This window comes from Prunus mume, linkage group LG3 (assembly GCF_029339155.1).
Source record: "Prunus mume cultivar Tortuosa linkage group LG3, ASM2933915v1, whole genome shotgun sequence".
Classification (NCBI taxonomy): domain Eukaryota; kingdom Viridiplantae; phylum Streptophyta; class Magnoliopsida; order Rosales; family Rosaceae; genus Prunus; species Prunus mume.
In genome coordinates this window covers 27,439,199-27,452,851 of record NC_142700.1, presented here as the reverse complement: position 1 = coordinate 27,452,851, position 13,653 = coordinate 27,439,199, and the positions used below count along the sequence as shown (strand labels likewise).

The 13,653-nt window shown below is 35.6% G+C and overlaps 3 protein-coding genes across 5 annotated transcripts; 2 read left to right on the top strand and 1 right to left on the bottom strand.

Annotated features, from left to right (window-relative positions):
• LOC103326931 (uncharacterized) lies at positions 1-6,715 on the top strand. Of its 3 annotated transcripts, XM_008229179.3 has the most exons (8): positions 1-192; positions 786-928; positions 3,804-4,075; positions 4,148-4,230; positions 5,127-5,213; positions 5,426-5,574; positions 5,841-5,972; positions 6,375-6,715. In XM_008229179.3, the coding sequence occupies exons 3-8, from the start codon at positions 3,916-3,918 to the stop codon at positions 6,562-6,564; spliced, it is 801 nt and encodes a 266-aa protein (XP_008227401.2). In that variant the 5' UTR covers positions 1-192; positions 786-928; positions 3,804-3,915; the 3' UTR covers positions 6,565-6,715. The 3 variants fall into 3 exon arrangements, with proteins under 3 accessions (XP_008227401.2, XP_008227402.2, XP_088904645.1); XM_008229180.3 differs by lacking the exon at positions 786-928; XM_089048519.1 differs by lacking the exons at positions 1-192; positions 786-928 and having other exon boundaries at positions 1,123-4,075.
• Positions 6,716-7,494: 779 nt separating this feature from the next.
• Positions 7,495-8,730, top strand: LOC103326932 (uncharacterized). Its single transcript, XM_008229183.3, has 2 exons — positions 7,495-8,435; positions 8,527-8,730. The coding sequence occupies exons 1-2, from the start codon at positions 7,693-7,695 to the stop codon at positions 8,603-8,605; spliced, it is 822 nt and encodes a 273-aa protein (XP_008227405.2). The 5' UTR covers positions 7,495-7,692; the 3' UTR covers positions 8,606-8,730.
• A 714-nt stretch (positions 8,731-9,444) lies between these two features.
• On the bottom strand, positions 9,445-13,653 carry LOC103326933 (U2 small nuclear ribonucleoprotein auxiliary factor-like protein). The gene is made up of 7 exons (XM_008229184.3): positions 13,415-13,653; positions 12,980-13,091; positions 12,455-12,616; positions 11,941-11,987; positions 10,809-10,935; positions 9,921-9,987; positions 9,445-9,801 (listed from the first exon to the last, which is right to left on the bottom strand). Exons 1-7 carry the CDS (start codon positions 13,613-13,615, stop codon positions 9,750-9,752), a joined length of 768 nt encoding a protein of 255 aa, XP_008227406.2. The 5' UTR covers positions 13,616-13,653; the 3' UTR covers positions 9,445-9,749.

Sequence of the window (13,653 nt, the reverse complement as noted above, 5' to 3'; positions counted from 1 at the left end):
TGAAAATCACCTCCATTTCAAAATGGTCATGCGTTAATGATGGAATGACCCCTGTAGTTGGGGAGTTAAAAATAATTTTACTCAAAAGTTTACCCCAAAAGAAACTCCGACATCCGTCCCAGCCGCTCGCTCCATCCTCAGCCGGCCAGACCTCACCATCAGCCAGTGCCCACTTCTGCAGCTGCTGGCTCTGTAAGTTCTTCTTCTTTTAATTCTTCAATTTTACTATTCTTCTTCTTTTAATTTAACTTTTGTTACTGTTTTTTTTTTCTAAGTTAGGGATTTAGAATTTGAGGGATTTAGGGTTTATGACATTACAGACTTGTGTGGTGGAAATACATGGGAAGAAAATTTGCTTCTATGGGTTGTGCTTATATTCAATAGCAAGGAACGGGAAGCGGATATGATTTTCCAAGTTTTTGTAGTTGAATGACTGCTATTTCTCTGTATTTTGTAAACTGTAATAGCTTCTGAAACGTGAAAACTACAGAGACTAGTATAACTGTACATGAATAAATTCTCAGTGCAAAAGCTCATTTTTTCATTGATGTGTTTTTGCTAATAAAATAGTGGTCACCAAAAAATAAAAGAACCCCATGGGTGTGAATCCATGTATAAATTAATGAAAATATAATAGTCGAATGAAAACTGCCTAGTTGGAGTTTACTCCCGAATGATTCTCAACAACCGAGCTAAGATAAGATAAATTGAGTATGAAATAATTGAGATATTGGTAATGTGACATTAGCAATTTAATTAGTTTTTTATTATAAATGTAATTTCAGTTCTGGAAAACAATAGAATTTGGAATTGGAAAGCAAGTTTGACTATTTCGAAATTTTGACTGAGGAAAATTTGCTTAAAAGTTCCCACCCCCTTTTTCTGTCCGTATCTGTTCAGACTCTCAGATCTATGTTGTGATTTTCAGGTATGATCACTCTCTCTCTTACCCTCAGACATCAGAGAATCAAAATATGATTATTTTTTATAAAGAAGATTGGATATTATGATGTCTATTTTTATATTGGATTGGTGTTTCCATAAGTGAGGTTTTCAAACTTTTCTTATTATGTCTATTTTTATATTGGATTGGTGTTTCCATAGATGTTTCCTTTATTGTTTTGTTCTGGAGGCTGCAGCTTTTCTTTTGTTTTCTCTTGTGGATTCCTTATCCACTTGCTTGTTTCTTTGTTTCTCTCTTTTGAAATTATAAAGTTTCTATTAAAAAAACAAAATTTCTTATGTGATTTTCTCTGCAATTTCTTGAATTGTGAAAAAAATTTAAATACATTTTCTTAGTTCATATTAACCTCTTTGGAACAATTCCATGGTTAGTATATATGATTATAGTTTCAGATTAGATTAAGGATGAATTAATTTGTAGGTTCAGATTTCTAACTGTGGAGCTTGTCCTGTGCCCATTAAGTGGTCGTCATAGTTAATTGGGATAATCAAGATAATCAAGATAATCACCCTTTCTGTATCCTATAAAATTAAATAATGTAATTTGCCCACTAGAATTTGCAAAGATAGCTAATTAATCGTGTGATGCTTTAGACTGAACCATTGTTCACTAGGGTCTGTGCACTTTAGTAGATATACAATAAACTGAAATCATTTTAGAGAAGCACTGTCATGGTATTTATGATGCATGATTATGCTGGAGAGAATATCTATTTGGCAAATCCACTTGTGTGTTAACTGAAAATAACTCTAATTTTAGGCTTTATTAACTAAAAGTAACTCTAGTTATAGGCATGATCAATGACACAGTCCAGCTGCCAAACACTCTTTCTCATCAAAGTGTATCCATAATAGCGTACACCTACAGAGACAAACACCTTATGTAATGTTAAAGGCCTAACTCTGCTACTGTATCCATAGTGTAAAATTATGCAACAAAGATTTGTTTTTGGAATTATATATTGTGAGCTAGATTAGTATATCTGATGCAGGACACATAGGACCTAAATTTATTAGTTTCCTAATGTATTTGTTAGTCTCCTAGATTCTCTAGTTTTCTAAATTCTAGTAGGATTTCAACTTTTCCAGATTTCCAGATTTCTAGTTTTAAGTTTCCTTTTTTATTTGGGTTAGGATTTCTGTTTAAGCAAGGGATTTTTATCCTATTATGTCTAGGTTTTAGTTTGCTATAAATACCCCCATGTAGTTCTTTAAAATGTAGATTTGAATGTTGAGTAAACCTTTTCCTAGAACTCTCTGATTTCGTCCCTTCGATCTATATTTCTTCTCCTCGATCTCTGATATTCTTCTTTGTTCTACTGTTTCTGCCCTTTATCTCATCTTTTCAATCTATATTTCTTCTCCTTGGTCTCTTATATTCTTCTTTGTTCTATTGTTTAAGTGCTTAATCTAACACCTACGGCCAGTACTTACCACTTCAGCTAGCTTATTAGCACACAGGATATTAGTTTATTGTTTCAGGATATTAAGGTAAAATAAGACAAACACATTACATATTATTTCTCAAGAAACATTTGAGCGGGGGCACACCTCAGCCCATGTTTATTACTGCTTATAACCATATACTACTGAATCTAATATGTTGAATGATGCCATGCAAAGCATCCTAATTAAGTTGTCACTTGTTAACCCCAAGAAACTTCTGCTCTTCACATCCTTGTAAACCAAGTTTGTTGTGGCTCTTGAAACTCCATGGAGTCCTAATGACTACAACTTAAATTGCATTTTGTTTAGTATATATGTTAGACCTATATTTGGTTAGAGTTTGGCTAAGGGAACATTTCACAAATTTGTGACATGCTGGATTTTGTTCTTTTTGTGGTTGCTCTTAGACTTAATAAGAAATTTTTATTTGTGTAATGATTTTTTCATAATAACTCTTGTCATTGTTCCATTAAGTCCTTGCATTAGATGGGAATGTCTGTATTTTCTTTGATGAGGACATCTTTGTCAAACCCATTAGGGTTTACAAACGAAAGAGATGGAAGAGGGAATTATTAATTAGTTTCCTAACTTATTTGTTAGGTCCTAGGTTCTCTAAGTTTTCCAGATTTTCATTAGGATTTTTAGTTTTTCCGGATTTCAGTAGGATTTCTAAGTTTCCTATTTTATTTGGATTAGGATTTCTTTCCTAGAATAAGTTTAATTTTGTTTTTCACTCTAGGGTTAGATTATTATAAATACCCAGTCTATGTAATTCATTATGGAGTTGAGTTGTTGAGATATAAAGAAAAGCTTATTTTCCAGAGATTGGAGACTACTTGGTGTGAAGCCAAACCCCTGGTGTGATTCCAGACCTATCCCTTTTGTTCTGTTTTCTGTTTTCCATTGTTTTCGCTTCCGCTAAACTACCTAAATACCCAATTCACCCATATCCTACATCATTCTTTATATCAATGTAAGATATATGTAACTTGTGCGGCTGCTTTGATTCATCGATAAAGTCATTTATCCTTGTCAATTAATTTAAAGAATGCTTAATTTTGAGAGTCATTATTTTTCAACATTTTCTGCGAAATTTTCTCTATGACTGTATCTTTAACATACTAAAACAGGCAATGAGAATCTGAAATTTTTTTGTTTATCAAACAATTGTCTAGGTTTTCATAAGATTGATAGTTTATGTTATCATGTGTACACATTCTTTAGTTGGAGTCATGTCTTTTGAATTGCACATCTTGGGATTTGGAACTCTTTTTTCGGATCTTGATATGTTTTCCATGTTTACTTGGTCAAACACCCCTATCATATTGTTTCGTCCATAATTGCCAACTCTCTAATCAGAAGCCCCTAACACCCCCATTTCCGTCTCCCCTTAGTGTACTTTCTTCCTACTTGAGCTCCATTCCTTCTTGAGGCGTTCCCCTAAGGGTTTCAGTTTGAGTGAAGAGGACAAATCATACTGAAAGTTTCTTAAAATTCCAAAAGAAGATGGAAGGATTAGAACAATTGAAGACACAAGCAGGACGATTGAAGAAATTGGCAGGGCAATGGTCATCTCAAGCCCTTGAATACATTCATCAGGTTCCATCTGAACAGATTTATGCTGCTGTCGCCATCTTGCTGTTTACCTCATTTTTACTCTTACTGGGTATGCTCTTTTATCTCACTTTCTCAAAAAATTCTACTATGATAATAGTTATTGATATCTTTTGTGTTGTAGTTAGGTTGTTCAAACGCCCAAAAGCTAATACTATACTGCTGACTGGGCTTAGCGGGAGTGGAAAGACTGTTCTTTTCTATCAAGTAAGCATTGACATTATTGGATTTTGTTCTCCTTAAACATTGTTATTAGACTCAATGTGTAGTGGACTCGACTAACGTCATGCTTCTTAGTGCATGATATGTAATGCAAACAAATTACATCTCGACCATATGACTGGTTATTTTCATTATGCCAATTAAGAACTTCAAAATTATGCAAGCTTTCTACTAATTAATTTTGCAGTGTTTTCAAAGGCGTGCATGAGGCTCACCTTGAGGCTCAGACATCCATCTGAGCTACAAAATTCTGCAAAGACTCACGTCTTTCTATTGTAGCATACTTCTCACTGTTTTTTAGCAAAAGTGGAAGGGACCCTTTTTTTTAAGTGTTCCCAGCCCAGACGACATCCTTTGGCTGGGGTATTTGGAAAAGGGAATAAACCATCCAAATAAGAGGCAGAAGCCTGTTCCACCTGAAATATTACCCTTCGACTGACCATGTGCTTGAATGACAATATGTATTTTGATTTTTTACGTTAATTCGAGGCCTGAAAGGCTTATGTGACTCAAGGCTTAATTCTTGCCTGACGAGACATAAGTGCCCTGTCATACCTTCACTTCTGAAAACACTGGTTTTGCAATAAGAATCTCAGGTTTCGTCTTATTACTCAACTTTGTTAGACAATATCATGTTATTTTGAATATTGAGTTTGTCCTTTGTTTATGTTGTATCCTTTTCCTTTTGATAAAATTTGAAACTCTGTCATTCTTTGTGATAAGATACTGTTTAGTACTTGGGAAATAAATTTTGGTTAAAAATTCTAAATGCCTTGTATTAAGTATGTCCTTTTTCCCCCGTTTTCAGTTTCTTTGATGATCTATTTATGCCATAGCAGTGTTGATCCAACTTTTGTGGCATGATTTTATGCACGTGCCAGCTGCGGGATGGCTCTTCTCATCATGGTATTGTGACATCAATGGAACCAAATGAGGAAACTTTTGTGCTCCATTCTGAAAAATCGAAGGTACATTTCAGCTTCTCGTGCTCATATGCGAATAAACCATGTTTTATTATATATTGCTTGTAATGAGGGCAGATCTAACTTATCTATTTGCCTTCAATGTGCAGAAGACATTAGCCACAAACATATTCTTCCCTTTCTTTCTACTATTGTTTTTGTTGATTGTCCTTCTGGAACTTGATTTTGCTCACCCTTCTTTTGGTTGTCCCTGACAGAATGGAAAGGAAAATCCTGTTCATCTTATTGATGTTCCTGGGCATTCTCGGCTTAGAGCCAAACTAGACGATGTCCTGCCTCAAGCAGCTGGTATAGTATTTGTGGTTGATGCTTTGGAGTTCTTACCAAATTGCCGTGCTGCTTCAGAGTAAGATTTCTTTTTTCAGTATAAAGCTACATATATGATATTTATTTAAAAATGACTATTCTGCTTGCCATATGCTCACATCCAGTTTACCACTTGGTGGTAAAGGGTGCCAGTCCTATTGGTCCAAGGCAATAGAGTGCGTAAAATTGCTAGTAATGAATGGAGGACCCTAAATATGGGGTTTAAGAATATAGATGCATGCTTTGCATGCAACATAAGATTTTCACTTATATAATGGCTGACCTATGGCACTTTATTTGCAACAGGTACCTGTATGATATTTTGACTAAGGTGAGTGTGGTGAGGAAGAAAATTCCAGTTCTTATTCTCTGCAACAAGACAGACAAAGTGACAGCACATAGCAAGGAATTTATTCGAAAACAATTGGAGAAAGAAATGTAAGATTTGAGTTTTGTTTACTGTGGGTGTCTTTTATCCGATTGATTATATTGTTCTACTCCAAGCCTTTCAGTGGTTGTGTATGGGATTATATTAATTGTTTGTTATATGCACTCGAAAATTATATCCTATATCTTTGTTCTTTATTTTTATTTGTATAAGAAATATTCTTTATTTTCGTTATTTCCATAAATATAGTTCTTACAGTTAAACAGTTTTGCTGTGATTTCGTATTTTTCATCCATGATGCATTCAAGACAAATTTTTCAATTTATTCAATTCTGATTTGTTTTTCCTTGTTTCTTTAATTGTTCATTTGTCAAGAATGCTCTGTGATATAAGTTTCTGATTTATATATCTATTTTATTATCCTCATGTATTTGTCATATAATATCTTGTAGTGACAAATTACGTGCGTCAAGAAGTGTGATATCAACAGCTGATATTGCAAACGACTTTACACTTGGAGTGCCTGGCGAACCATTTTCTTTTTCCCAATGCCAGAACAAAGTTAAAGTTGCAGAAGCTTCTGGTGTAACTGGTGAAATATCTGAGGTGGAGCAATTTATCAGGGACCATGTGAGGTCTTAGTATGTTTCATCCTATTTCATGAATTTGTCATGGTTTTCTTTGAGAGTTGAGTTTAATTATTGTTTTGTTGATGATTGGAGGTAAAAAAACTCAACGAAGATGCTCAAAACCATTTGAAAGTTTCAAGTAAAGTGGATTGTGTTCATGCTGATCAACTTGTGTTGAATGATTTCTTTGCTTTTCGATTGAATTTTTACGACAAAATCTTTTTGGCCACAATAATTGTCAGGCCAAAATATGTACTTTTGTAATCTTAAGGATTTGTCAGAGGTCTAGAAACCGTGATCAAAGGACATCATTCAACATCAAAATGTCCCAATTATAAGTCAATTTGCAAACCAAAGTCCTATCAAAATGTTGGACTACGGAACTCGACACTGACTACTAGAACATCATTCAACATTACATGCTCAATTTTTCCAAGGAAATTTATTTTGGCATCTGGATCGCTCTCAACATGCTGGCATGCAACAAGTCCTAAATCAGCTTAAATGGTTTTGAATAAGCTTTTAGGACTTGGACCATTCATTTTTCTTTAACTCAATGAACTTATCCACACCCTAAGTCCGGATTTTTCCATGTTATAAGTTCGGATTTTTCCATGTTACCGTTGTCTTTTTCTACTAGTAATCACAATAACCATTGAATTGTGTTCTCGTTAAGCATGAATTCGTACTAAAGATGCAAATAAGTACAATTTGCTGTAATAGACAAGACTATTTTTATGGTGGAGAGAGAAATTATTGTAGTTAAGTCAGGACAGAGAAGCTAAGAAAAAAAATAAGGACTTATAAAAGTCATCAAATTTTGTCTAGAAGAAAAACTTGGAGCTAGACAAGTGGTGGAAAATTGGAAAATTTGGACTGTTTAATTGACCTTCCCATCTTAGACGGCAGTGACTTTAGTTCTCCCTCCCTATAATTAAATTGAACTCCGGAGAAAATGTCATTGACCAAATCATCGCAGTGATGATATAATATGATATTATAATTTGCAGCAGCAGCAGCAGCAGCAGCAGCTAGCATAGCCATACTACTTGTAGCTCCCACACTCACACAAAAAAAATAAAAAAATATTGCTTAACGTTTCAGCACCTACATATTCTCTTTCTTCGTTTCATATACTACCATGCTTGATCTTGACCAGTGTCAAAAATTTCCTAGGAATCATCTCTCTCCAAGCTGCCATGTCCGCAGCAGTCGTCCCGGTAGTGCAGAAGAAAAAGACTTTGATTTCTGGGAAACGAACACGTTGCTGAGATGGAACATCGAAGATGAGTCTTCTCCTTTGCTCCCCAACAACCACCACTGTAGTAATCCTTGTACAATGACGACGTTGTCACAAAGACAAGCAGCAATTGCTCAAAGTAGGAGGGAGATGATGGAAATGATCCAAGACATGCCCGAGTCATGTTACGAACTTTCTCTAAAAGATATTGTTGATGATGAGCAACAAGGTGCTCAGGGGGTTAGAGAAGAAGAAACTGATGCCAAAGAGACAAGTTTCAGCTTTCGCAGTGAAGAAGTCCAAATCAGGAAGCAAAAGAGTAACGTGAAGAAGAAAAGCAGCAGTGAAGAAGTCCAAATCAGGAAGCAAAAGAGTAACGTGAAGAAGAAAAGCAGCTACGAAATATCAAGGACTTGTTCAAGCATGGAATGTGAAACTTTCCTAATTAAGATGTTCTTTCCAACTTTTCTAGGTTCAAAGAAGAAACCAAAGTCACCTGGGAATCGCTCCTCAAAAGTTACCCCAAGCCCTTCATTATCATTAAAGGAAAACCATAAAGATTGGTGTAAGATAAGGACATTTTTCCTTGCAGGAGCAAATAAAAACAGTCAGGGAAACAATAGCAGCTGCAGCAGCAGAACTAGGTATGTAATTGAAATTTTATTTATTTATTATTATTTATTATTTTGTTGTTGATAAGAAACACAAATTGATTTTGTTTTGTTGAATATGCAGGTTTTCTGATGAGAGCAATACCTTACCTGGGTGCTGGTTCTTCTTCCACAGCAAGAAAAGCAAAACCAAGAGACAATAGGGATGCTTACTGTAAAAGGAAAATATTGCCAATTTGTTTATCTGTATATGTATATCGATCATATGTATGTATGCCCTAAAGAAAATGAGGCTTGTTCAATTTAGACACAAAATTTTTAAAAGAAACTGCAAGTTGGCTAATAAAATGATACGTGATTCAAAATCCCAACAAAATTGAATGACGCCAAACACAACCTTTACTAGAAACAATTCAACTATCAAAAATTGAGAGTACTTAAAATGATGGGAATTTGTAATGTTCCTTGTTATAGTGGGATTTAAATACATAATTTAAACTAACTATAAAAACATCGATCGATAAATGAGTGATGATTGGCCGATAAACGAGTGATGGTGGTGGTTGAGGTGTGGTGGTGATGGCTGCAGTAAGGATGTGATATCTAAGGTGGTGGTGGTAGAGAGGCATTACATAGGCTGTATCTTGAATTTGAGAGATGACACCTGAATGAGATGAAATTTAAAATCAAGTTTCGACTCCCGACTTCTATGTGTTTTTTTTTTTCCACATTGAATTTCTAAATCTCTTTCTTTATAAACCCAAATAAAGGGAATAGGATATGCCAATTCAGAAATTCTAATTTATGTTCAAATTTCAAATTTATTTCTCCATCCAAACACAACGGCATTGGGAGCCCTATAATCTATCTACTAAACTACCTTAGGAAGTAGCTTGGGTTAGGAGGATGAGCAAGATTCAATGAACTGGGTCAGAAAATACAAACCAGAATCCAATCCAATAAGCTTCTAATGATCTCCTGGTATATATAGTCTCTCGGTTGCAATTGGAGCATTGCGATGGAAAGAGGCTGGCCATTTAAATGCTCATAAATTCAATCAATAGCCAACCTCTAATTATCTTAAAAGCTTTCCTACTACAAAGTAAAAGGTCTTCTAGATTAGCACTGGTACAAAATTGCAAGCACTTGCGGAAAACGAGAGCTTCAAATATTTATCATGGCAATAAAAAGACGCATGGTTTTTTTCCCTGATTGTCCTACAGCCTGGTCTAAAGGATGAAAAACAGAAACCTAAATCTAACTTTTGTACCAGAAACAGGGGAAAAAAAAATATTATAATTAATTCACACAACAGGGTGCACACCAAATTGTCAGACACCCCAGCTTTCACTTGTGTTCCTCTTCTGTATCCTGCAGAAGGGCACCTCTTACTTTTGCCCTGCCAAAGAATATAGACAGTTATTTATGTAAGGAGAACATATGGAATACGGTATTGAACGGTGGAAATACCCAGATAATGGATGCATATGGTAAACAGTGTTCGAGAGGCCAACTTACCTACGATATGCAGGCACAACCCGATTGGCAACTGTTGTTGAGTTTATATCTCGAGCTGCTTCCTTATCTGCAGTATTGGCAAATAGATATTCAGTTGACACTTGATAATAATACAATTGATATGTGAAGAATTCCAATTATTGGCAGGTAACAAGAAAGTCAATCTGTAAGCAGGGAATCTGAAAATGCTGAGGAAACAATGAAAAGACAATCAAATAAAATATCAAAAGCTCAATAGAAAGATATGATGCAAGATGAGAAGTTGACATTTGGAGGAGCTCTATTGAATATTGATGCCTGAACAGTATTTCGCTCACAAGGTTAAGAAATCGACTGAATCCCAAAATTACCATGCACTATGAATGACATACACAAATGCAGCTGAGCTTTTGAATTACCCTTTGAGAGTGAAGAGGCTTATTTTCGCTCTTTGATTGAACACATAAACAATTCTAAACTGATCGCTCCTCGGAGAGTGATCAACCGTGCAACAACACACAAAAAGAGACCTTTAAAAAAAGGTCCTCTGCCTTACATGTGCTATCAAGGCAATTGCTGATGGGGAGAATGAATGAATATTAGCAGCGAAGGCATGTGGATAAATTATTTTCTGACAATTAGAAGTTCAACAAACACCCAAAAGAGGACATGTATATAGCTGGCAAAATGGAGATGCACTCAACAAAAGAGATTTTCCATGAAAGAAGATATTTAAAAGTTAACCCAACATACCTATCAAGTTCCAGAAACGTGATCCACAATTTAGTTTTATTTGTAATTTTTCTTACTAATAACAAAGTGCACACACACACATGGCAATCTTCTGTTTGAAAATACAGAACTTATCACTTTACCAAAATGGTACACACTTCAGGCAGAAAGAATTACCCGGAGAACTTTTCAAACCATTACTGAATAGTCCAGAAACATCTACTTTATCTGAGGAACTAATCCTTTGTAACTTTTGCCTCTTGGAATACTGCTCCAGTTGGCTCTGGATACTAGCATTTCTTTCCTAACATAAAAATAGAACAGAGTTTAGTAAGGAATGGCCTGATGATAATTTAAAGATAAATTAGTGGACAAAAAAGCTAACAGATCTATAACATGCCTGCCACAAATTTCAAATAATCAATAACTCCGGAGAAATAACACATTACTAGTGACCAAAATCCCGCACTACTATTTAAAATTAATGCTCAGCAAAGTAACAACAAATCCACAAACTCCCACTTGTAAAATGAACTTTTTATTATTATTGGCCTGTTTTCTACAGCAGCACTCGGTCTCCATAATCTAAACTATATATTGAAGAAGAGGAACAGACCTTTAGATATAATGTCAAATCAGAGAATTTCATAGTTCAATTATTATTATTATCCGAATTGTATTAGTGATTCGAGTCACATAACCTATTCTGATATCAAATTGCTGATAGTAAAGATTTAATTATAGTATCACATAAGGTTCAGATCACCACCAATTGGTCTGAAACCAGTCTCTTTGTGGCCATTGGCCTCGTTCACATTTAATGTGCAACTTTCTCAGTAAACCAAATAACAACTGAATTGGAACTGAGTATGGGTTTATTCATTGTCCCACTAAATATTGAACGTATATGACTGTAAAGTGGATGGTGGTCTTGGCATCAATGTGTTTCCCTTGCATCAACTTATGTTGTCTGACTTGAACAAAACACTAGTATTGCTGCATTTTGAAATCAGTGGTTGAACCCAATTGCACATACCAGACTTCTAATACCACTTTCATACAACACAAAAGTCACACCAATGATATGCCAAAAGTAGATGAAAACTGAGTACTGCAAAGAATTAATGATGATATATGATACGTTTGTACATGTGTGAGAATGCATCTCAAATATTCTTTCAAATGCGAACATGTAGACATAAAATTGAGTATGGCAGAAAAAAAAATTGACACGTTGCCATGTCTTTGTGTTGTGGGAGCATGGCATGAATACCCATAGAGTATTACAGTGCACAACAGGTAGACATACCTTTTCAGCTGATATCGCTTTTGACAATTCAATAGAGCGCTGTTTTTCTGGGGCACAATGAGAAAGTAGTAACAGTCAATTCCAGCACAAGATATTTCTGATGTGTGCCAAGTACACACATCAAGCAGTAATGCACAAAGAAGGGCTTTAAGATCCGGAATCGTGGCTCAAAAACAAATGTGACCCAACAAATATAGAACTAAGGCAACTCGTGCAGATGCACTGACAGACACAGAGGTATAAACATATTTAGTGAAGTAGTGAAAAACTTAATTTCTGCATCTTCAATTGAAATTCTTTACTTATTGACATTTGATTTCTTTACTTGTCGACATTTCATCAATGAACAACTTATCAACCCTAACCTTCCCCTTCCCGCTTTTCACCCCCAATTTTGTAAAAGGGAATTCAGAAAAAACACAACACATGCCCACACACATATTGCTGAAAGGAAATGAGAATACAGGCTTATCGATAACAAACACACATTGCTGCATGGAAATGAGAAGACAACCTTCCACATAAAACTCATGGATGCTTTTGAATTCTTCAAAGAGCTGAAGAGATAGATTTGCAATAGCCTCACTACCAGCAGTCCCCACAAGTTTTGTAAGAGAAATGGAAATTACTGGCATTCCTTTTGATTTTTGAGCCACTAGTTTTGCATATGCAGCACCTGTAAGACACATAGTACGGATGATGTAAGCAATGAGCATATTTCCCTTATCAAAGTTTCTCCATCTACATGGTGATGTAGATACAAGAATGCGTTTGTGTAACACTTTCTGTTAAAGGGTTAGCACAGAATTCACACTGTCCATGTGATCTAAATGATTGACATCAATACTTTTACCAAAAAAAAGGATTGACATCAATACTTTCTTGTACTTATTCTTGCCATGACCAAAGCACTGTCAAGAAGTTATACACTATTACAAAAGCAGGGTTTAGGAAGGCTAATGCCTACAGTATTGCATCCATCATGCATTGTTAAAAGGAAAAGACAGGAAGAAAAAAAAAAAGGAAGGCTAATGCCTACCGTCGGAGTTTGAATGTCCCTCCAAAACAAGCTTTACATCTTCGGATTTTATGGAAGCTATAAGATAGTCTATGAAGTCTGACCAGGAGCCTCCTATTCCTATGCTGTCCCTCTACACATGAGGTTAGAGCAAGTTAATCCAAAAAAACCCACAAAAAAAGAAATAAATAAAAGGTTGATGGAGGTTTCAATCATTATAGTTACTTCCAACCATTACAACCCATCAGCAACTCCAGTAAAAGCCTGAACTTTAACCACAAAACAGAACATTTAGCTATATTTCCCGAACTGGATAATAATTCAGCCTGTCCCTAACTAAGCATTATTTCTTAACCATTAACTATGTTACATGCGAAGATTTAAACAAAATGAATAAATAAATATTTGGGTGCCTCTAAAATCGAAATATGAGGAAGAAAAGGGTCAGAGGCAAACCATGTCGTCAAGCTGGGAAACCGATCGTACGGCCTCCCAGGTGTCGCAGTGGAAATCAGTGACATGGATTCTGAGGTGCAGATAATCAGGGGAGGCATGGACGTGGAACAAGAACCGACGCGGCGGAGTAGAAGCGTTACCCGCAGCCCACTCGACCTTGGGGTGGCCGAAGATAGGCTTCAAATGTACCTCGAACCCCATTAATCAATCATCCAAAATGTCTTCGCATTAATTCAAAA